The sequence below is a fragment of the Acipenser ruthenus genome, chromosome 9 (assembly GCF_902713425.1).
Source record: "Acipenser ruthenus chromosome 9, fAciRut3.2 maternal haplotype, whole genome shotgun sequence".
Lineage (NCBI taxonomy): Eukaryota > Metazoa > Chordata > Actinopteri > Acipenseriformes > Acipenseridae > Acipenser > Acipenser ruthenus.
The window spans coordinates 26,575,582-26,599,914 of NC_081197.1; the positions used below are offsets into that span (position 1 = coordinate 26,575,582).

At 38.6% G+C, this 24,333-nt stretch overlaps 1 protein-coding gene across 7 annotated transcripts in view; it reads right to left on the reverse strand.

Annotated features, from left to right (window-relative positions):
• Positions 1-3,590: 3,590 nt before the first annotated feature.
• Positions 3,591-24,333, reverse strand: part of LOC117405307 (1-acyl-sn-glycerol-3-phosphate acyltransferase gamma-like) — a 104,520-nt gene continuing 83,777 nt past the window's right edge. For all 7 annotated transcript variants that reach the window (XM_034008260.3, XM_059029763.1, XM_059029762.1 and 4 more), the window contains 4 exons: positions 23,867-23,969; positions 15,116-15,191; positions 5,612-5,810; positions 3,591-5,186 (listed from right to left, as the gene is read on the reverse strand). In XM_034008260.3, the coding sequence (XP_033864151.1) occupies positions 5,098-5,186; positions 5,612-5,810; positions 15,116-15,191; positions 23,867-23,969 (467 nt within the window). In that variant the 3' untranslated portion in view covers positions 3,591-5,097. The remainder of the gene's footprint in view (positions 5,187-5,611; positions 5,811-15,115; positions 15,192-23,866; positions 23,970-24,333) is intronic.

Here is a 24,333-nt window from a genome sequence, read left to right on the forward strand (position 1 = left end):
GGAAAACCCCCCATCAACAGTACGGTCCAATATCCAATAACAGGAACTTTTCCAAACTGACCCACAAAGGAAACACTGTATAGTAGGTGTTGTTTTGAAGAGAGGCTGTTTTTAAATAAGTATATTACTGTTGAAATAAATGGTAAAAGTGGATTGTTTATGGCTATCCTCATGAGTGAAATCAACACAGCACTCCATGCAAGTTCATGCAGTACTCTTGTTTATGAGTACAATGCATGGAAAAGAATGCTTGCGTAAACCTAAATTAAAAGAGCTGAATTTGGAGAATTACTTCTTTCCTTTATCAAGCTCCGTATCTGCTTAACACAGCACAATTTGGAACTGTGCAGGTTCACTCTGTAGCACTGATTACTGAACACATTTATGGTGAACAAACTGTTGTCCTTCCAATTTCTATGGCCCTTGGTTGTAAGTTTAATTATTTTATTTTATTTTTTACAAAAGGTAACAAAATCAAGTGAAATTTGTTTTTTAGTTGTAATCTTACCAATGCAACTCTATTATTCATAATTTGTGTTATCAACAAACAAAAAATTCCCCATTTGTTGGCTCCAGTAGTTAAAGGCTGTGCAACCTTTTTGATATCAGAACTGAAACTTCAAACAGCTCATAGACAACAAATGGAAAACAGTCCCAGCTGTCCAGCCTTAACTGAAAGCAGTAGAGTGCAGGATATGGTACAGTGTATTTCATGATTCACTTATATTTTAATTTACATAGTGCTGGTAAGGTTACAAATAAAATGCAATGTTTCTTTTTAATAAAGAATGTTGTTACTACAGGTCATCATTAGATAATTATTTTTCTTTTAATAGCAGTATAGTATTTAAGATTGTTAATGTGACTTTGGTATCCCACAATGGAATATCATTTTTTCAAACCATGGGAGCAGTTTATACATATGTACACATTCACAGGAGTAAGCTCTAGTCAGTGGTGCAACCCCCCCCCCAAATACATGTGTTTGTGTCTGGCCAGAGGCCATTTCCTACATGGTGCACCATATTCCACAACTGAGAGGGAGGGTGCAGGGCACACATACCTCTCAATGTTGCCCCTCCCTTATTAAGAAAAAAAAATAGTTAAAAAGCTACAATCAAACTAATCTAGTTAAGTATTTTCACTCTTTTCATGAGGAAACAGTGCATTTCACATTAGCTGGTAGTCAGCACAATTAAGCAATAATACCTGACACAGAAATCAGTACCATAGGTGTTTTTCAGTCTCTAAAGGTACTGTATATCAGAGGATTAATAACTGTTTTTGAGCCAATCAATCATCTTGCAAGTTTTCAGGCCATTGACTAATTAATTGTTATAACAAGATGTATGAATTACAGATCACTGAAACCAATTAAATAACTCTTTCTTGAGTGTCCTTAGTTCTACATATACTAAGGATACACATTTTCTTTACTGGTTATTTTGTCTTCTTTAATGCAATCCTAAGTCAGTAAGTAAGGATTTACCAGTGATACCTCATGTAGTGAATCAAATCAAATTGCATTAAAGAAGACCCCATTGAGCTTGCTATTCTTCCTACCAAACAGTATAATTGAAAAAGTAGATAAAATGTGCCTGCTTCCACTTTTACCCTTTGTTGCACACTGAAATTCTACAATTGCATGGGCTAATGTGATGGTTGTTCTATGAAAAGTAGAAACTTTAGATATAGTGTACAGCAAGTTCTGGATCGGAGTTGGTGCATGTACATTTCCATTTTTATTCATTCTCTGCTACAGCGGTATATGTCCCGTTTCTACCACCATCTGTCCCTGTTTGGTACTAAGGCACTATACAACAGCACTATACAGGAGTGTTTTTTTCTTTCTTTTTAACACGCCATCATTAATAACACTACTTATTATTCCCTGCTTCACATGTATTGACGCAGCACTTTACAGATTTACATACATCTATAAAACCACTAAATCAGTTATGATGAGGACATTCTAGCACAAGTTTTTGAGAGCATCAGAACCTGGGAGTTTTGGAGAGGTCTGTCTATCTTCACATTTTACATACTTTCAAGCTTAACAATATTGATAGTCAAATTATGTGGTCCAATAGATTTAAAAGTGCTTATTATGTTATTGAGAGTGCCTGGGGATATATGAAAGGGAATGTCCTTTTGTACGTCACACATTTTTTATATTGTGGGCATATTTCATGGTAGTCAACGCAGCAGATATCAAAGTGGCTTCCATATAAGTATGGAAATTTTGTGTGCCCCCCCTCACAACAATAAAAGTATCAAAACATGACTGGGCAAGTTTTCATGTATGGACACTTCACATATAACCCAAATATTTTATATTTGTTAACAGTTCAATATATTGAACTAATAAAAAACTATTCCAGTGTTTACACAAAATTAATAAAATAAATAAATAAAACTTCCTAATTGCTAGCTGCAATGAGCCCTTTTTTTATGAACTTGTTCTCAACAATCGTTCTGAAGAATGCACAGCACTAAGTCAAAAAGACAACAAGTATTGTGGCAAAATACAGCATATTCTTGGTGCTCTGCTGGTAGCACTCAATATTGATGTTTATCATCTTAAAAAGTTCTTAAGGAAGTTCCAACTAACAGGTCCTGAATGATTGAGACCTCGGAGATTATTAAAGACATTCCTTTAACATGATTCAAACTATCTGCATGGTACAAGTTCCAAGTATTTGTGGGTGAGTAGAAATAAAATGACCGATTGTAAATAGGCATACATTTACAAGGTCAGCTGAATGAAGGATCTCTCTGGCTCTTTGTTGATGGTCAGTGAGCCTGGCTCCCTTACCCGGCATACTTTCATTGTTAACTCCAAGTTGATCATATTAATGAAAAAGACTAAACAGTAGATTTAGTAGTGGCCTAAAAAGAAATATGCCTGGCCAAGATTAAATGGGACGACACACCATTCTGGATGCATCAGGAATTGTTTTACATGTAATATATGCAAATCACAATCAGCACATCACATGCAAATAATAAAACAGCCTGATTGTTAAAGCTGTCTATGCGCAACATGCTGTACTAAGGCACATCTACCTGAGTGTGTTGACTCACTAGTGCCACAACTTTCAGACGAACTCTTCCCTGAGTTTGTAAACAAGTTAGCAGATGGTGAGGCTGCTGGCTGTGGGACTGATGGAATGGAGAGGATAAACTAAGGTATCTGCTGTAGTGGTAAAGTCAGCTTCATCTGTAAACAAGCAATAACAGAGATGCTGCCAGGCTACATGTCTCTCCCTGCATATATTGATATTAGCCAGTCATGTTTGAAGAGTGAAGTCTTAGGATAGTACATGATTACAATGTTAATAATATAAATGGTCTTCTGTGCATGACAGGAAGTAATGTTCATTAATAAAGTGCACAAAACTAATTTCCAAATAAGTTTGGTATGTATTCATGTTTGCATTGCTAGTTTCAAGATTCTGTTAAATTTAATATGAACACTACTTATTTTTGTATATATGCCATAAAGTAAATTGGGCTTTGTGGTGCCAAGCTGGTTACCTTTATAATCTAGAACAGTAAAAGTTTTCCTTCAAGGAAGAGGGTTTCACCACTATTTTCAATTTTGCTTTTATTACTGACAATTATTTAGCTACAATATTTTACACTACTGGGGATACACATCACACTCTGGCTTTGGAGTTAACACCATTTCTGCAGATTTCCATTTCACATTTAATGTGTCAGCAGTCGGCAAGATTAGTTTCTGTTTATCAACAGGCTTCTGAAAACATTTTATTCCATGCACAAATTTAAACCTGAAGATTCTGTGCTGGATACAAGGGCCAGGACTATAGATTCAACTGTGGACAAATTTACAAAAATGCCTCAGAGCTGGAAAAATCAGACCCAGTGAGTTTTTAATGTGTTTAAAGAGTTGTAACGTTCCTATGCCAATGTAAGTCTTCACACAAACATGACCATTCTGTGTACAAATGAAGGGTTTCTATGTCAAATATAGATGCAAATGGCTAAATGATAAATTGGGAGCTTTGTGAATTTTTTATTTGGATTTCTGAGCACTAGAGGAATACCACCCAAATGTATAAGTGACCATGGCCACATAGGGATGCCATGGAGTTCTATACCTGGCAGGGGCTGTCTCAGTCTGGATGCAAGTCTAATACAAGACACTGGGAAAAGGCTAGCCAAACTTGGGCTTGAATCAATGATCATTACAGCCATAGGGCTAGCAGGAGAGAGGCTTACTACCAACTATATTAAAGAATCCACAGGCAAACCACTACTTATCTCCAATGCTGGCACGTAGCCAGGGTGTATGTTAAATGCAACCCTACATTTTATCTAAAATTTAACCATTTTTATCCAAAACAACAGATATATTTGTCTTTACCATAGATTTAAACCTTAGAGTGAGAAGTAATCCAAGGACAACCACATTATGTTTGGCTTAGGGTTTGGTTTAATGACAACAAAGAGATATATTTTTAATGACTCTCAAGTCACAGACAGAAACATGTTAATTTAGTAAAAAGGACAGAGGATATTTGTTCTTGAACATGAAAAAGTAAAGCAATGTGTTCCTAAGTATCAATGCAGTAACAGAACCGTAAGGAACACACATTTTCTCTCTCTCTCTTAATGATAAGCTGTCTGAGTATTCAGAAATACCTTTATTGTGCCCCTGTACTTGACCAGATCCAGCTTTACACCACACTTTAAAAGGATAGAAGCCTTTCATTTTCCACAGAAAGAGTCACTCTGGGTGATTAAAAAAAATCTAACTGACAACATTTTACATTATTCGGTTATAACAATTAAAACAGAACCCTACATCCAGTATTTAAGTTTAGATTTGGAATACAAATTCGATTAAATGGGTTTAAAAAAGACAATCATTTTTTGTTGGTGTTGTTTTCTTTTGACCTGAAATCAAACTGGCTGTCAGGCGTTCCAACCTGGTTACACTCCTTAGTTGGTTTCTTCGGACGGTATTTCTGGTGATTTTAGATGTTGTCCCCCCCCCCCCCCCCCCGCCCCGCCCCGCCCCGCCCCCCAGTGAAGGTCATTGGACATTTTGTTTTAACTAGAGGCAGAAAATTAATTCTTTTTCTTGAATTCCTGGTTCCCGTAACTGGAGCCCTTTCCAATTTCAGTCACTCCTATTAGCCGCCTGACAGCAAAGCATGCTGAAAAAAGTTGACAAAGACAAAAAGGTTAATTTTAATTAAATCCATAGTTAACCCAAACCAATACCTGAAGCACAGTTCCAGAAACCGGTAACAGAGGACAAATCTGGGGGATGCAAGTCTGGTTAGATGATTTTGTATAACAGACCCACATCTGGAAGTAACATGGATGACTTAGAACTTCAAGGGCCTAGCTTTGCTTGCTTTAAAAGCTGAATGCTGTTAGTTATGAACATGTATAGCCTGCAAGCTATTTCAATGGGACCAGATAGTGGTATAGTTAAGTGACAATCTAATCGTTAATATAAATATATTTTTAATTGTTTGCGTCCCTGTAGTGATAGCTAACTTTGATGTCAGCCTCAGGTACCCAACTATAAATAAACCTTTTCAACTAACAGAAAATAAAAATAAAAAACAATTACCTATTCCAATAAACAGCAGAAACCCGATGATAAGGAGGGGGGAGCCGCTTACAAATACACCAAAAGCAAAGCTGATAAGTGGGGAAAGCAAAACTGTGGCCCAGAAGAAAAAATTTAGTAGAGTCCATGGTCTCCTTGGGGGTTTGAACTGTGGACCAGGGAAAGAGCCATCCTTCTCATAATGCTCCTGCAAAGCATCCTGGAAAAGACAAGAGTGGTTTAAACCAAGCACCAATCATTCACTATTAGAGCACAATCATTTTTGCTATGTGGACTAGACTAGAAGGGGTTTATCTGAGCTTGACTCATCTGAGAAAGAAAGGGAAGCTCCCTTTTGTGCAACCCTGTCCCTTGGGGTGGATAAGACAAGAGTTTACTTAATCAAGGTTCGAATTTAAGTGTTGTTTGTTTTCCTGAGAAAGTCAAAACATTTTCAACATACTCTGTGGTCCGTGGGACAAGTGCTTCATAAATATATTTTAACAGGTTGTATATTTAAAGATCACAGAGACACTGGGAAGCAGCAAACGTCCCTTCTGCATTATACACAGCAACATACAAGAAGACTTAGCAATCAAAATGCTGCACACACCACACAGTACTATTATGAGATGTAGATGTGCGTCCTGCAGAAGACTGTCAATCTAAACTATTTTATTACGTCGTTGTGGGAATTGTAATAGTTCAGCACGTTTTACATGCTATCAAGTGACATGATAAAAATATTTACTGTACATGTTTCATTGCTTTTTTTCACGTGGACTGTACAATGCAAACCCACAGTTAAAACTAGGGATGCACCGACTGGAATCAGAGGTGATTATTAATAGAATACCATAATATGTAATCAGTGTTTCACTGTCATTATCACAGATTATTATTATTAATCTCCCTTCAAAAGCTCAGACTCAAATCTGTGATGTTATACTTTAAAGTTCAACACAGGGGTAAGAGTTTATATCTCCAAATCCACGCTCTCTGCTTGTTGGTCTCCCTATCAATCAAGCAAACTCTGCATTGGTCAGAGCACGTTGTCGTGGGTGTGGCGGCTCGCAGTAGGAAGCGCAATCTTATTTATAACTGGGCTTCTGATTTTCCGTGTTTTACCACGACTTCAACGCTCCTTTTAAAATTGATACGCCATTTATGTATCTCAGGTCACAACTGAAAAATGCGTTAAAGTAGAATTGATTTAATTTAAAATGGCTTAACAGGTATCAATTGAATTCCTAAAGGGAGAATAAAAGTTGGGGTAAAACACTGAATATCAGAAGCCTTATTTTTAACTTATTTTTATTGTTGCAAACTTTTAGTCTTGTTAGCGCTGTATAATAGAGTTTCTGTTTATGCATGACCACCGTTTGTGTGCTTGGAGCTTTCCAATTCTTTTCGTATAGTTCATCATCTGTGTTTCTTGGACCTTTGTATCAGGTACTGGTACAAGTAAATAGCAAATAGGCCTGTATACATGCGATACAGCAATAGCCTACAAGCCTTTACATTTTTAACTGCAGTTAACAAAAATCTATTTAAGGATCCTGGGAAGAAATTACCTATTAATTATTAGAATAGTTAACATTTGTGTTTATGTTTTCTGTTAGGCTGTGTGTCTGACGCAAGTATGTTTGATGCACAATATTAGTTACCGTTTCTTTGTAGTCTTATTTAGTATGTTCTATGTAGTAGTATGCCCGTGACATCAGCACGCCTGTCTCAGCCCCCACAGGAGAAAAAACTGCGTGCAGGACGGCGCTCAGTACCATACATTTTCTTCAGCCTACTGCTTAGAATGTACGCAGTGACCAAAGAATTGTAATGGATACATTTCTATTTCAGGGAACCAGGGTTATGATAAAGCGGTCGGCGGTATTGGGGCGGTACCCCCTCGGTGTCTGGCTGCCCCTATGGTGGGGAGCCCCCCGACCTGCTGGCACTGTTGGCCGCTGAGTCTGGGGCTGCTGAGACTAGGACACCAAGGCGCCATTTGCTTCATTATTATTATTATTATTATTATTTATTTCTTAGCAGACGCCCTTATCCAGGGCGACTTACAATCGTAGGCAAAAACATTTCAAGCGTTACAATACAAGTAATACAATAAGAGCAAAAAATACAATAACTTTTGTTCAAGTAAAGTACAAGTTTGACAAACCACAATTCAATAATACAGCAGGTAATAGTGATAGTTACATCAGGATATGATTAAATAGTGATAGTTACATCAGGATGTGATTAAATACAAAGTACTACAGGTTAAAAACTTGGCAGATTACAGTATTCTGAAGTACAGGATTAAATGCAGTAAAATAGGGGCTGATAAGAGCAAAATAAAGCACATTTACATGAAGGGTGATAGTGTCCCAGGATACAAACAGAGGAGTTCTACAGGTGCTCTTTGAAGGTGCTTCATGGCTTGAGAAGCCTTTCTGGGCAGCAAGTGAACCAGCTCTTTGGTGGATTTGCGCGCCTTCTGGGAGCTCAGCAAAAGTTTGTCCACCGCTGAACTGAATGTATGGCCTGGTGTGACCGGGGAATCCGAAAGGGAGGCCTTGTCCCCATCAGGCACTCGTGCATGGGAGAGCCAAAGCTGCCGTCGAGCCGCTATCAGTGCTGCGAGGCCTCGGCCAAGAGACTGTCCATTGTATTTGGACAGCTGCAGCAGGTGGTCAGTGACCAGGTTCAGCTCCTCTAGCATCCGCTTGGGGGGCCATGTAGTTACCCAGCCAGGTAGCTAGAGCTTCTGCCGCATAGGCCTTTTTCAACATCACCTCCGTGACCTTGCACTGTTTGTTAAGGCATGACAGATCTTTGGAAAGGGCCGTCATATGTGTACCTTGTACAAGGGAGGCAATGGAGGCTGCGACAGAAGGAAAGTGGCCAAGCCCCAACTCCTCCGTGTCGTGGATCAGATATAACAGGTCAGCAGCCCTGGGGACAGCTGGAGCTGTCATGGAGTGTCCCCAAGTTGATTGGACTTCATGCAGATAGTCTGGGTGGACAGGGGGCATTGAAGTCCTTTTAGAGGGAGTTGAGGGATGGTCAAAAATGGAGAGCTTCAGCTCGGACTCCTCAGGCCACGGCACTTCCAGTGCTGTGGTGGCTCTTTTCAATAAAGCTGTGAGCGCCTCCTCCTCCAGGTTTCTCTAACTCCTTGTGAGTTCCAGAGGCAGGGAGGGACATGAAGTCATCCTGCACCCACTCTTGCGCTGCAACAGCCACTTGCACCACAGGGGGAGCAGGGCACGCCGCAGTCAGTGCCTTCAAGATCTGGCTCTGGGCTGAGATCGCTTCCCACATGCAATCCATCTGGGTCTTAATGGCTGGGTTGCTCGGGGAATGGTGGTGGCTAGCCTTCCTACACCTCGGATGAGGTCGATGTCGAAGACCGCGAGGGGCTTCTGCCTCTGTGCTGTCATTATTCGACTGAAGCACAATCCACCCGCGGCGGTGCCGCATGCCGCGGTCAGGAAGACCTGACCTGAAATCCCTCTGAGAGGAGGTTGAGGGAACAGGTTCTGCAAAACACTTGTGCCTGCGCTCCACCTAACTCCTGGTGAGCACTGCACAGGCCTCACAAAAGACGTGATCCTGGAATTCCTGCTGAGCATGCTCAGCACCAAGACACCATACACACTGGTCGTGCTGGGATAGGCTTCTTGCAGGTCGTGCAAGAATGGTACCCAGGCATCGTTGCAGCAAGACTGTAGTAATGCGCACGGGGTGCACGGTATTGAATATGGTACAATGTACAGTGCGATACGGTATGGTATGCACGCTATGGTACACTACGGTGCACAGTGCAGGAGCACTGTATGGTATGCACGGTGCGGGGCATGGTAAAGTACGGTACAGTGCACTGGGCCACTGTACAGTACACTATGATGCACAGTGCAACACGGTGCGGAAGCACGTTACAGTATGCACGGTATGGTGCACGGTACAGTACGGTGCATCGTGCGGTACAGTGTACGGAGGCTCGGTACAGTGCGGTGCACTACATGTGGTGCAACATCGTCCTGATCTTCCAGATCGCAGCTCACTGGTAGGTGCAAGAGCCCAGCTTCGGCCATTTCCATCGGTCAGTAAGAGAATGAGACTGGCTTTGTCTCTCCTTACCTTCCTGAGCACTGATGGGATTAGTGGCAGGGGGCGGGTATGCATACATTAGGCCGTTTGTCCATGAAATGGACAGGCCGTCTGTTACCATGGCTGCTCTCGGAAGCAAAAAAAGTGGTCGCTTCGTATTATCTGCTGTGGCAAATAGGTCAACTTCTGGGTGACCTAGTATGCTGAAAACCCAGTGTGTTACATCTAGGCAGATCCGCCACAGCAGGTTGCCTGTATTGTGATGTGATCTTCATGGATAGGAGGCAAAGCTCCCAAGACTTTGTGCCTCCCGGTGATTGATGTATTTTATGGCTGTGGTGTTGTCAGTGAGAACTAGTACATCCTTTTGTTTTAAGACTGGGGCGAAGTGTTTTAGTGCCAAGAAGATTGCAAGGAGCTCCAGGTGGATTTTGTCGAAGCGTCTTTGTCTTGATGACCAAGTGCCCTGGACCTGAGCTTCCGATAAGTGTGCTCCCCATCCTATCCCACCATCTGGCTTAGGTTGTGGCTCCCGAAGAAACCTTGATGTGGAAGGAATCTGATATGGTAGGGTTCCAGGAAGAAAGGAGACATCTCTGTATGTGTCTTGTGTGTAATTTGTGCACCAGGAACTGCTGAAATAGTTGGCCTGCGGTTGTCCTGGCTCCTATTTTGAAGCAGTCTGCCACCTGACTGATTGTGGCTACCCTCTCCGTGAGGTACACGTTCCCTGAGAGTGTATTGAATAGCCCCCAATAAGTCCTGTCCCTGGGTTCCCTGGAGGGAGCCCACACCAACCAATCGTCTATGTAAGGGTAGACATGAATGCTCAGACCTCTGAGGTATAAAACGGATCTGAACTTTTTCTGAATTACATACCTGAGGGAACCTGTTTTATGGCCTAGGAAAGTAGCACAAATTTGGTTTCTTCTGTTAAAAGATCCCCTGCGGATGTGACCAGTCCATACATTCTTCGGATCATGCCTGTTGGTGGTTGAGGGATTGGATGTTATATTCTGCCAGCTTGTCAAAAAATATGAAACCCTTCCCCCTACTTGGCAGAGGTGAGGTGGCAGAGGCACTGGTTGGTGATGTGAAAGACATCCGCTTATTAAAAGACACCCATACTAGAGGCTGCATCCCTCCCAACTGTCAAACAGGATCGGATTGCCTGTCTTGCATCTTTCATGTGGGACACCTTAAGACCGGTGCCAAAGAGCAGGTCACCCTGAAAGGGTAATTCCAATAGCTTTGATTGTGTGTCTGCTGAAAGGGTAATTCCAATAGCTTTGATTGTGTGTCTGCTGTCAGCGACGATGTCCTCATCTGAAGGCACCTCACCGTGACAACATTTGCTACAGCCCTTAAGTTGAATCTTAGTGACATTCTTACCTTCTTCAGCTAACTACAAGGCCAGTTCCATATTCTCTGGGGTAGGTGTCTGCAGGGCGGTAGACAGCTGGCTCTACATCTTATGTTGATGCTTGGCAGCATACACCTGGTAATTATTGATGTGCATGCTGCAGTTGGATGCGGTGTACTTTCCTCAGGAAGGCATCAATCTACTTATCAGCACGGTCAGATGTGAAGGACTTGGAGAATGTACTTGCAGCTGGTGTAGCCAGAATGGAATCCAGCTTAGGTTGTTTATGTTGTTATGGCCTGCTAGCACTCTGTAGAACTGATCTACTCTCGGAAGACATGCCGCAGAAAGGGCAGATTTTTCACCATATAGCCCCGACGGGCCTTGAGACCGCCTTATGGTAGGGGAACCCTTCAAAGGCTTTTCTATCCTTTGCATCAATGATGCTTAGGAAGGCATCTTAATGGTACTGGTCTGGGTATTTAAATTGAGAGGATGAATGTATATAGAGGAGGGAACCAGTCTATACTAGTGTATCAGTAGTACTGCTGCTCTTGTGAGCACGTGGGTGCCTAATTCAAATCCATGGTCAGCAGGTGGCCAGATGTTGATTTATTTATTTATTGCATTTATATAGTGCTTTTTATACAAAAAGTATCTCAAAGCACTAGCAGAAAGAAATATCAAACCACAATGCATTTGTATAGCATGTCACACCTACAACTGGCACAATCAGACCATTTAAATAACAGTATACACATAATACAAAAGCATCAATTTTAAAGTTACATTAAAACCCACTAAGATAAGAAAGACATTTTATAAAAGTGTGTTTTTAGTCTTGACTTGAAAACTGTTACGGTCCCAGCTTCCCTGACAAACAAAGGCAGAGCATTCCATAATTTAGGAGCTCTACAAGAAAGAAACCCTACCTCCCATGTTGCTTTTGTTGACCCTAGGAATAACCAGCAGCCCCGCATCCTGTGATCTCAGAGTGCGGTTAGGAAGATACAGGGTCAGTACCTCCTGCAAATAACTAGGTGCTAATCCATCCTGGGCCTTGTAAGTTAACAGCAAAATCTTAATCAATTCTATACTGCACAGGGAGCCAGTGTAAAGAGGCCAAAACAGGGGTAATATGTTCGCTTTTACTGTATCACCCTGCTTGACAAGTTAATACCAGAGTAATGTATCATCTGGAATAAATTCACCTGATGTTTAATTTTTAAACTATTATGTTATTTTATATACTGTTATTTTTGGCTTCAGAGTTGCTATGGTGTCAGTAAATTAAATTAGAAAAAAAACCCTCCCCGTTTTTCACTGTGGAAATCTGGTAATCCTAAACTACATGGACAATGTGAAAAACTGAAGCTCTGGTAGAAATTTTGGTCAGACACCACAATCTTGCCGAACTCGACAAAAAACTCACAAAATAGTAAAATATATTCAATCTTTTCTCAAATTACTTTGTTTAATGCCAACATTAGGAGAACCGTGCAGCACTGCGTAAACTGCATTCTCCTACTGTAGGCATTCAAGAAATGCATCCATTAAATTAGCTAAGTGCTCCCCCAGTGCTTTCTTCCACAGAAATATTTAAGCATCTAAAACATGCTATATTAATAACCAGAGCAATACATCAATAGCTGCCATCTTTCAATATGCCTTGCAGGATACTGTAAACATCCAGTTCACACACCATATAAACGAGCCGAGTGCACTATCAAACTGCATTGTGAACACAAACGGACTCGGTCCTGAAAAAAAAAAAAAACTTTAGCTTGCATGCATATTTTTCATTTCCATTCGTTTAGTAATGTGTACGGTAACCAAAGAGAGCCCACGTCTCAAATAATAATAACAAAAAAACTGGCTAAGTGAAGCCTTTCAATGTATTGTATTGTATTTCAGCCATTTAACATGCATACGTTGGCGTGCTTGTCAGAAAATGAAAATACTGTATTCAAGATTTTAAAATGTATGTATACAAATAACTCGTTTTTTTACAAACAAATCCGCATTGGTAACAGCAACGCTAAAAGGTTAAGGGATTTATACTAATCCTAATAATAAACAATAATCTTAATAAAATAATCGTTCTCAGATCTTTGTTGCTTGTAGCCTCTCCCAAGTCAGCACCAATCTTACTGCTGATGTGAACGACTCCTGTAAAGATTATGAACGGCATTTTTGACCTGAACACATTGTACCCCAACGTTAGACAATTCGATACCGTTGTCCAGCTTCCATGTCGCGTATCTGGGTATTCATCGGTGCATCTTTTTTCGCTGCAGTCACAGCAGCAGACAAACACCTGCTATCTTGCGAACTATTACTGGGAGACTGGATACGAGGGCAACTAAATGTTGAATTCCCAACAAAAAGCTGCTGTTTTATTTGCAAGTCTGGGAAACTGACATTTGTTGCACTGTCATCATGAAGCCAGATTAAGTCTTCTTTCTTTCTTTATCAACCCTTTGCGGTCCATTTATTCAGCATGTGTCAGGCACGTCAGGCCCAATTTATTTTCACACGCGCTGTTTAAAAGTTTTTTTTTTTTTTGTTTGTTTTTTTTTACAGTAAAACAGGTTTAAAAGGCACTGCATATCAACAGGACACTCAGTACTGCATCTCCAGCCCCACCCCACCCCTTGTTCGCTGTATATTTTTCAAATGCTTCTTAGTAATAGTACATACCGATAAATCATCTCTTGATCACTCGTTTTATCACCAAACTCCCCAATAATGCAATCCAAGTCATTATTTTATTATTATAACATCTAAAAAAAAAAGCTCTGCAAATGTCTGTGATATTCATTGAGCGCTGGATGCGGAAGCAGCTATCTTGTTTCTTTATATCTATGTGGTGTCGGGTCTATCAGTATTCATGAGATACGCCCTTTTTTTTCCGGCTTCTCTCGGCTCCTATCGGTCTCACTCGACCATTGAATGGTTTTCTCGGCTTTTTCCGGAGAAAAAACGACTAGAGACCTGTTTTTTGCGTCTTTTTGATGATGTCGGATTGGACCGGAAAGGGAAAATTGCGATGTCTGACCAGGTCCAACATAGGACCGCAAAGGGCTAAATGCTTTACTTTTGGCTTATTGGTGCAGTTGGTAGTATTACCAACAGCACTTCAGTACAGTCTCAGATGCCGACTGTAGAACAAATACGACATGCAGCGGGAAAGTTCGGACGAGGTTCAATTACGCCATTATCGGGGGGTGGGTATGTTTTTAAAAATGGGTTTGTAAATTCGGTTTTCTCACAATGATCTTATATCACAATGATCTCTGTGTAAGAGATCGGTTTGTTCTCCTGACGAGGTAAGAACACATTTTTTCAATGCATAAAACACCCTTTACGCATTTTATCTGGAGCGCTGCTTGGGACATCAGAAAAAAAAAAATTAATTAAAATAACCCTGTTGTTTATTATTTTATATTATATTTTATATTATTTTATAGTTTATATTTTATATTATATTTACCATCCTCAAAATCAGACAAGACATTGAAATCTGTGTAATCTGTAGGCCATTTTACTTATTAAATAAAAATGCTCAGGTTAGTCCCACAGTTGTCTATTTTGTAACCTTTTCGTCTAGAGCAGTGTTCTTCATAAGTACCAAAAACATACACTGGTTTCACATACATTTCCTTACAGTTACCCTGTGACTTTCTGCAGCTATCCAGACCATGTTCTTATTTCTATGGCAAGCCAAACTGTAGAGATATCTCAAATTGCATTTTGAGATAGCTTGAATTATGTAGCGATATCTGTAAATCATTTGCAGATATCTTTAAATGAACATGATATCTGTAAATAACCCCTTTTGAAGATATCTTAATTTCATTTTGAGATATTAAAAATGAAACATCTCAAATTGATTTACAGATATCTTTAAATAAATGTGAGATCTATCTAAATAAACAGTAATCAATGGGTAATCAATATACAGAAAAAAGGGCAATTATCTTATTGTTTTTTCTTCTATAATTTGCTAAATGATTTCTTTTCTCTTAACCCTAGTAGGAAACAATATACAGTACCTTCTCCTGATAGAGTTTGTGAAGCCAGTTTGCACACTCTTTCTCATCTTCGGGAATGTCTTCTACTGGAAACCTCCTAAATAAAAGACAGCACAAAGGTTGTGATTAGAGGTCAGGAGTAACAGATTTACAGGTCACAGTTGTTTTCGTCTCCAGTTTTGTTTCAACCAGGAGCCACATTTGTTTCATGTAATTCATTTTTTGTAATGACCAACAGGAATTGTCTTTTACAATCACTAAAAAGTGACTAGCCACCCGAGAGCCTTAATAATTGTACTAAAATACAACTAAAAACAAAAATTAGGACACGGATGTAACACCTACCATAGGGACATTTTTTTTAAATATATTTATTGAACAATATGAAAACATTCCATTACAGATTAAGCTGAACTTTGTTAAAGGTAAGATGCAACAATGTAATGTTTGTGTAATGTTTTAGTTGTCAGTTCTTCCACATGTCACTAGAGTAGTCCATTTTAAACGTTTCTGTATGACTTACAAACTAGTTATGATACACTTGTCTTTTGACTGGAACATTAATGCATACAGGTAATTAAACAGTTATTGGTATAAAACAGACTAATATTGCTTACTCTTATGATTAGTAAGCCTATGGAGCAGAACAAAGGTGATATTTTACTTTTACAATGGTAGTGTAGGACAGTGATTGTCCTGCTGATATTCAATTGTTTTAGGGGTTCGACAGAGAATACCTCACCCTCTCTGTTGGCTAAACAAGCTCACGCAGATTGATCAAGAACCAGAAACCGACCCTATTCTTTTCATAAGTGGGAATCTGACAAAGTTGTTGTGTCTGCAGTGACAGTAGTTATTCCAGTTCAGAAGTCTAATGGACAACCTAATATAAAAAAAAACAAAAAAACAACTGCTGGACTGGTGAGTGCATAGCCTGCAAGATCAACACATGAAGACTGGACTCTGAGCCAGGATGTTCAGAGCTGGCTCTTCGTTATAAATTACACTTGCAACCTCTTTTTTATTCTCTGTACTGATCTGTCTCTATAGACTCAGACAGAGATTTAGTCTGCTGACTAAGTTTGCTTTTTCATCAGTGGGTGAAAAAGAATGCTTTTATAAATGCTAGGGTTAAAGAGTAAGTAGCAGGGCTCCAAAGAATACATCTCCACGTGTTGCTACAACTGTTTAAATAACTTACCTGTAGACTTATAACTTTAAAAGTCTGTTACAAAGCTCTTTTCAAACTGTCCGCTCTAGTGCACTGATAGTGTAAGGATTAGTGCCCACATTGTCAAACAGGTAACACAGCAATAACATGTTATTTTTATTTTTTATTTATTTATTTTTTTTAAATCGCTCTTCCTGCAGTGATTAGAAGACAGATCTCAAACCCCAGTGCACTAGAGCGGACATTTTGAAATGCTTTTTGAAACAAACTTTAAAGTTCTAAGTGTAACAAATGTCAGGATGTTAACAACGAAAATAAAAATGACAGTTTTTAAACAGTTGTAGCAACATGTGGGGGCGTGTAACATTTTGTTTTGGAAACCCGCTACTTACTCTAAGGTTAGTTTAATGGATTCAGTCATATTAACCTTTTTTTTTTTTTTTAGACTTCCCGTTATGAATAGCATGAAATGTCTATTTTCATAATTTAATTTTTTATCTCCTACTATTACAATCAAAAGAAAGATAATTCAAATGTATTTGCCACTGAACAGTAATAGCAAGTACATTTTTTTTTAGCACTTTTCATACTGCAGTATTTCAAAGTGCTGTATAAGTCAATAAAAACAAAAGTTACAATAAAATTAAAACAATTAAACACCAATATTAGTAAAGAAATATAAAGAGAAAAAGCAACACATTTAAAAGTGTGTATAAAATGCTATTCTAAAAAAGTTTGTTTTAATCTTGATTTAAAAATATTAAGTGACTCAGTGTCTCTAATATCAGGTGGTAGTTTATTTACAATCTGGGAGCATTGTAACAAAGCTCTTTCTCCTTTCCTTTTTGTCAATCTTTGGGAGGGACAGAAGACTGGACTCAGACAACCTGTTTAAATCAAGCTTGTTTAAATAAAATCAGATACCACGCTAAGTGTTTTGTAAGTCAAAAGTAGGATCTTTTAATCGAAATCGTACTGGAAGCCAGTGTAGAGAAGCCAGCACAGGAGCATAGTTGTGAATATGTACACTATGTTTACAAAATATCTCTTCCAGCAGTATATGTATAAAGAAAATAATAGGAGGACCAAGAATGGAATCCTGGACAGGTAATTTTAGATAATCCTGATGCTGAATCTCCCAAGGAAACAACATTCTGTCTATTAGATATAACTTAAGATATAAATTAAACCAGTTTAGTACAGTTCCATACAACCCTACCCAGTTTTTAAGGCAATCCTTTAAAATGGTATGATCAACACTTTCAAATGCTGCATTAGGTCTAATAAAACCAGAATGGAAATAGACCCAGTTTCTGCATTTACCACCTGTCATTTACCACCTGTCATTTACTACTCTAAAAAGTGCAGTCTCTGTACTATGAGCAGGTCAAAAACCTGATTGAACTTTAAGAACTTTACTGTTATCAATAAACATATTAGGTTGATTGGCTACTACCTTCTCCAAGATCTTAGCTATAAAAGGTAAATTGGAGATAGATTTTTTTTTTTAAAATAACTAAAAAATGACTGTGTGTTTAACACAAGAACCACGGCGGTTACACTCGTACCTAAAACCACGGTTACATTTTAAACAACATCAATATTAAAACGAAAGACAAACTATCAGATACAACTCAAAAGTTTTATTCAAGCACATCATATCAAACATCTGCACTGCCGAAATGCTGTATTTAAATGAACAATTAAACATACAAGGGTTTATTTTCTGACTTACCCCTATAAAGCACTACTTCAAAAAATAAAAAAACTATAATAAACTAAACATTTCAAAATAAACTAGTGTGTAAATAGGTGTAAACAGGTATATGTACATACAAAACAGTAAAAACGAATGTATTTTTTAATTTAAAGTAACATATGTTTTCTCTCGTGTGTGTCACTCGGTGCAGCGCTGAATCCAGGTTGAGCTGCTGCAGCCTGCTGCTTTGCAGTTTTCTGATCTAAATGTTTCTGCTGAAGCGCTGTGGCTAGCTTCAAGATGAAATCTCTCCTACTGATATTTCCCCGGTGCATTCCTCGTACAAAATGAAAGAATTGACGGCTGCCAGGTCCAGCACACATAACAGGCTTATTTATAAAATAAATAAATAAATAAATATCGCAGTGTGATGAGTCAAAGGGGTTTCGGTCTGTAATTCAGCCTCCCGACAGTAGAAGGCATCAAACCAACTCGGGACTTCCCTTACCAAGATCTCGTGACCATGACAAAAGTCATCTTTATGAGGGGCGGCACCTTGGTGAGGGGCGGAAGTATGAGTATGTAAATTCCAGCCACTGGAGTCATGTGAGGTTCAAGGACACCTGTTAGTTGGAATTGGTGTTCCACTGACTACCAGGCGGGGCTTTGCATACTAAAGGGAACGTGCTACTGTGTCCCGGGTTGGTCCCACAAAGTGTAGGCGGAGGAAAGGCTGGAGGGAGAGAAGCAGTGCCGGGTTCTCTTTGCTTTTATTTTCACGGACGGAAGCTTTACTAACGTTGTTCTCTTGGTTCTGGTTCTTTTCTTTTTTTTTTATTCAGCATATCAAGAAGAGGACTAAGAACCTTCTGTTCCTTTCGTTTTGTTTCTCCAGCACTCCCTCCCTCACATCCTTCTTTTGTTTGTTTATTTTTTTTTCCGTGTAAATATTAATAAAGTAAAAAATTTTTACACGTAAAGTACTGTCTGGAAATTCCATTATTACTCACACGCCTCACATGCAGGTTATATTCAAAATAAAAACATGTATAGTAAAAGGCTGTCAAAGTGATGGCTTTGGTGGTTCTAGGTAGAGGGGATTTTCACTTTGTTTATTTCTGCGATCCTGCCTTTCAAATGCCATCAGGGTATTTAATACATGTATTTAGGAAACGTCAAGAACGGACAACTGTGTATCTTTCACACACGCAGAGTCATTTAAATTTTAAAAGTGAACTGTCAAAATGACTGTTGTGGCGGTTCTAGTGTTAAACACCATATCCAGCAGGTAGATAGTACTCATTAGCTAGGAGTGCCTTTTTTTGTAACCGAAAAAACTGATGAAGTAATTTTTCTTCGCGCATGCGCAGTCAGGCTCCACCACCAAGAGTAAGTTAGTGGGGATTCATCAGTTTAATAATTCTCTGTGTGTAATTTAATTTGAATTCCTTACCTCACTTATCTCTTGTGGTTCTTATGGATCCTCACTTTATCCATTTCATTTTTTATGATTCATTAATTTATTTATTTATTTTTTATTTTTTTGAAATGCTTCCAACCTTAAACTCAAGTCTGTGAGCGCATTTGGTCTCCTTTAATATAAATAACTGGGGGGTGCCTGGTTGGTTGCTTGTCCTTTGATCATGATAGAATTTTGGCTTTTGTGTAATCTACTGATATGCATTGCTGTTCTTTTAGATAGAAAAAAGTAACATGTTGGCTTTTAGTGTTGGTTTCTGTTTAAAATATCTCAAAACTTTAATAAATGAAGAAAAAAAAGATTTGTGTATCATAATGTGGCAACTGCCACATAAATGATGTTACAAATACATCATTCTCTGCTTTAATTAAACCTAGATAGATTAAACCTGGCCAGGTTCAAATAAATGGTTCGTTTCTGCCCTATTTATTAGCGTATCTCCTGTTTGGCTTAGTTGACCAGGCTTGAGGGGGGGATTGTTCAGGATTCATTGTACTATGCTGTTCATTTTTTCTGTTTGAAAGCTCTTCTATTATTCCAATTACGGTAATTTATCTACATTGAAACCATCTGGTGTCCTGGAATGGGAGATGGTGTGTGTCATTTGCAGGAAGCAAAAAGTTAGGCAAAGAAAAGTTTGTTGCGGTTTCTTTTTTGCTTTTAATTAATAAGTGTATTTAGAAATAATGTAATTTTGCTGGAACGTTGATAAGCTAACCTGACACGAACACAACACTGGAATGATTTTCTTTTTTATCTGGACTGTATGAAGCTGGGAAAAACCGAGATCAATTCACAACAAAGAAACAACACGTAGCTGATCATAGGGATCGAAGCTAACACCTGTGAAACGCGGGTTAATTTGCTTTGTGGCAGGTAAATCTCACATACTTAATATGCCAGTGGCGGGTACGTTTTGCGACAGACCGGTGCGAATTTGCGACAGACCGCTGTACCTTTAATACTGTGATGCATTATGAGCTGTATGAGTTTGTCGAGCAGGCCACCTACCGGCTGCACTCCGTTGGATATTTTAGCTTATACGCCAGCAAATGTGTCATACGCCGAAGAAGACAACCAAGTTAACTGAGTGATAAATAACCAAGTTTTTCATCTGTGTTGACATCATCCCCCAAAACGAAAAGATTTCTGCCAGATGTAAGGTCAGCATTTTAAAAAAGGGAGAACTTGTGGGTACGTACATTCTCTTACAAATTCTATTCAGAATCAACCAATTAAACAAGTTGCAATTGTACCCTATGCTATACAGTAATATAGCAGTAATTTTGATTATATATATATATATATATACACACAGACGTGCTCAAATTTGTTGGTACCCTTACAGCTCATTGAAATAATGCTTCATTCCTCCTGAAAAGTGATGAAATTAAAAGCTATTTTATCATGTATACTTGCATGCCTTTGGTATGTCATAGAATAAAGCAAAGAAGCTGTGAAAATAGATGAATTATTGCTTATTCTACAAAGATATTCTAAAATGGCCTGGACACATTTGTTGGTACCCCTTAGAAAAGATAATAAATAATTGGATTATAGTGATATTTCAAACTAATTTGTTTCTTTAATTAGTATCACACATGTCTCCAATCTTGTAATCAGTCATTCAGCCTATTTAAATGGAGAAAAGTAGTCACTGTGCTGTTTGGTATCATTGTGTGCACCACACTGAACATGGACCAGAGAAAGCAAAGGAGAGAGTTGTCTGAGGAGATCAGAAAGACAATAATAGACAAGCATGGTAAAGGTAAAGGCTACAAGACCATCTCCAAGCAGCTTGATGTTCCTGTGACAACAGTTGCAAATAATATTAAGAAGTTTAAGGTCCATGGAACTGTAGCCAACCTCCCTGGGCACGGCCGCAAGAGGAAAATCAACCCCAGATTGAACAGAAGGATAGTGCGAATGGTAGAAAAAGAACCAAGGATAACTGCCAAAGAGATACAAGCTGAACTCCAAGGTGAAGGTACGTCAGTTTCTGATCGCACCATCCGTCGCTTTTTGAACGAAAGTGGGCTCCATGGAAGAAGACCCAGGAGGACTCCACTTTTGAAAGAAACATAAAAAAGCCAGACTGGAATTTGCTAAAATGCATATTGACAAGCCACAATCCTTCTGGGAGAATGTCCTTTGGACAGATGAGTCAAAACTGGAGCTTTTTGGCAAGTCACATCAGCTCTATGTTCACAGACGAAAAAATGAAGCTTTCAAAGAAAAGAACACCATACCTACAGTGAAACATGGAGGAAGCTCGGTTATGTTTTGGGTCTGCTTTGCTGTGCCTGGCACAGGGTGCCTTGAATCTGTGCAGGGCACAATGGAATCTCAAGACTATCAAGGCATTCTGGAGCGAAACGTACTGCCCATTGTCAGAAATCTCTGTCTCAGTCGCAGGTCATGGGTCCTCCAACAGGATAATGACCCAAAACACACAGCTAAAAGCACCCAAGAATGGATAAGAACAAAACATTGGACTATTCTGAAGTGGCCTTCTATGAGTCCTGATCTGAATCCTATCGAACATCTATGGAAAGAGCTGAAACTTGCAGTCTGGAGAAGGCACCCATCAAACCTGAGACAGCTGGAGCAGTTTGCTCAGGAAGAGTGGGCCAAACTACCTGTTAACAGGTGCAGAAGTCTCATTGAGAGCTACAGAAAACGTTTGATTGCAGTGATTGCCTCTAAAGGTTGTGCAACAAAATATTAGGTTAGCGGTCCCATCATTTTTGTCCATGCCATTTTCATTTGTTTTATTATTTACAATATTATGTTGAATAAAAAATCAAAAGCAAAGTCTGATTTCTATTAAATATGGAATAAACAATGGTGGATGCCAATTACTTTTGTCAGTTTCAAGTTATTTCAGAGCAAATTGTGCATTCTTTGTTTTTTGTGGAGGGGTACCAACACATTTGAGCACGTCTGTATATTATATATATATATATATATATATATATATATATATAATATTTATTTATTTTATATATATATATATATATACACACACACACACACACGTACTGTATATATACACACACACACTGTTGTGCAAAAGTCTTAGACATGTTGCATTTTTCTACTGTGCATCAATAACTTACTCAAAGCCTCCACTAGTGTTTTCTACTATTATAACAACCTTGACTTGCATAAAGAAGGAAAAACATTGAGTGAAATAGCTTGCATCACTTGATTTTCAAGGTGTGGTATCCGAAGCATAATCAACAAGTACAGAGAAACATCATCTGTAATTGACAAACCCAGGCCTGGAAGACTCAAAAAGTGCTCTATTAGGCTATCTGAAGATAGTTGCTCCATAAGGCTTTCATTATTGTACATTGTTTCTGAATATAGAGACACCAAATCTGAAACAGAGCTGCTGTCGTAGTCTGTCTCTATTGCAGCTGCCATGTCCAACACTAAAGGTGTACTCTCGATGACGTCACTGGTCAAGGTCACAGGATTTTTTGATTGGGGCAAAAATACCACTTTTAAAAGGTTTTTTTTGGGATGGGAATGTATATTTTATTTTATTGTTATTTTGTCTTTAAATACAGACCACGTGGAGTAATTATCAGTATTTTTTATTAGATTTTTTTTTTTCTGTTTGGGTTCCCCTTTAATTTCATTTAACTTGTCAGGGTACGAATACTTTTGAATTAGCATTTTTGGAGTTTTGCAAAACAATTGCTGAAATAAATAATTGTAGACATCTATTTCTTGTAACTTTTTTTCCTCATCCACAAATCGAAACTTTTGCTACAAAAAATGTTTCCTAAAATTATTTGTTTTCGAGAACTTTCTAGAAATTATAAAATTTCCATTGGGGTATGTAAACTTTTGATTACAACTGTGTGTGTGCATATACATATTTTGTTTAAACCTGTGCTCAATAGTGATGTAACTGTACAACTTAATGTCTTCTGAACACCAAAACTAAGTACATCAAATAAAGTTGTCTGTCTAGTGGCAAAATAAGTATATTTAAAATGCAGGTGTTACAATGAAAACTGGACAATGTCCTTAAAGCAAACATAGCCCAGTGTGAACCTTTGAAACAAAGCCTCCATCTAGAAAAAGGTAAAAGGTAACTTTGTATTATTTGTTATAGATTCTGTGTGACTTGCCAACACCCGTGCAGAAGAGATTAAGAAAATTATACAAACACAGTACCACTGGATCAGTTTATGGAAGCATAGTACTTCTGAAATGAAGTGTTTACAATGTCACTGGGTCTTCCATTGAGCAGCATACTATATAAAATGTTTATGTACAGTATAACAACATCTTAAAAACAAGATTAGGCAGCAGTTTAAAATATCCTTGTAGTGTTATTTGTATCTTTAGACTGCACAGAACACAGATATGGAAGCTAATATCTACTTTGACAAATGCAGTTCCTACCGGACAGACATGTCTGCCTCGTACTTCTTTCCATGTAGAATGCCTAGTAGGGTGGGATTCCTCTTGTCTTTGAAATTCAGGGTCACATCATAAACAGCTGAAACTGAAGTTCAAAACAAAACCAAAAAACACTGTTAAAGAACATTTTGCAACCAGAATAACACCACAATTAAAAAAAAAGACTTTGTAAACACCCCTTCCAAATTAACAGTGTCTTTGGTAGCATTAAACTGAAGCATTTTAATAGGATCAACTGAGATGACAGCAAAATAGTCATAGAGAGTGCCTTCTAAATTAGTATGCATGACCAAGAGAGTCCATTAAATACACAAGGGCAATGTGTTACACAAACACTTAAATTAAGAAGTCATTGTTATTTTTTGTTAGACCCCAGGGTGTGAATTGCGACATGCTAAGATACTGGAAGCAATTTAGTCTGTATTCCTCAGAGTAGCTTTGTTCATAAG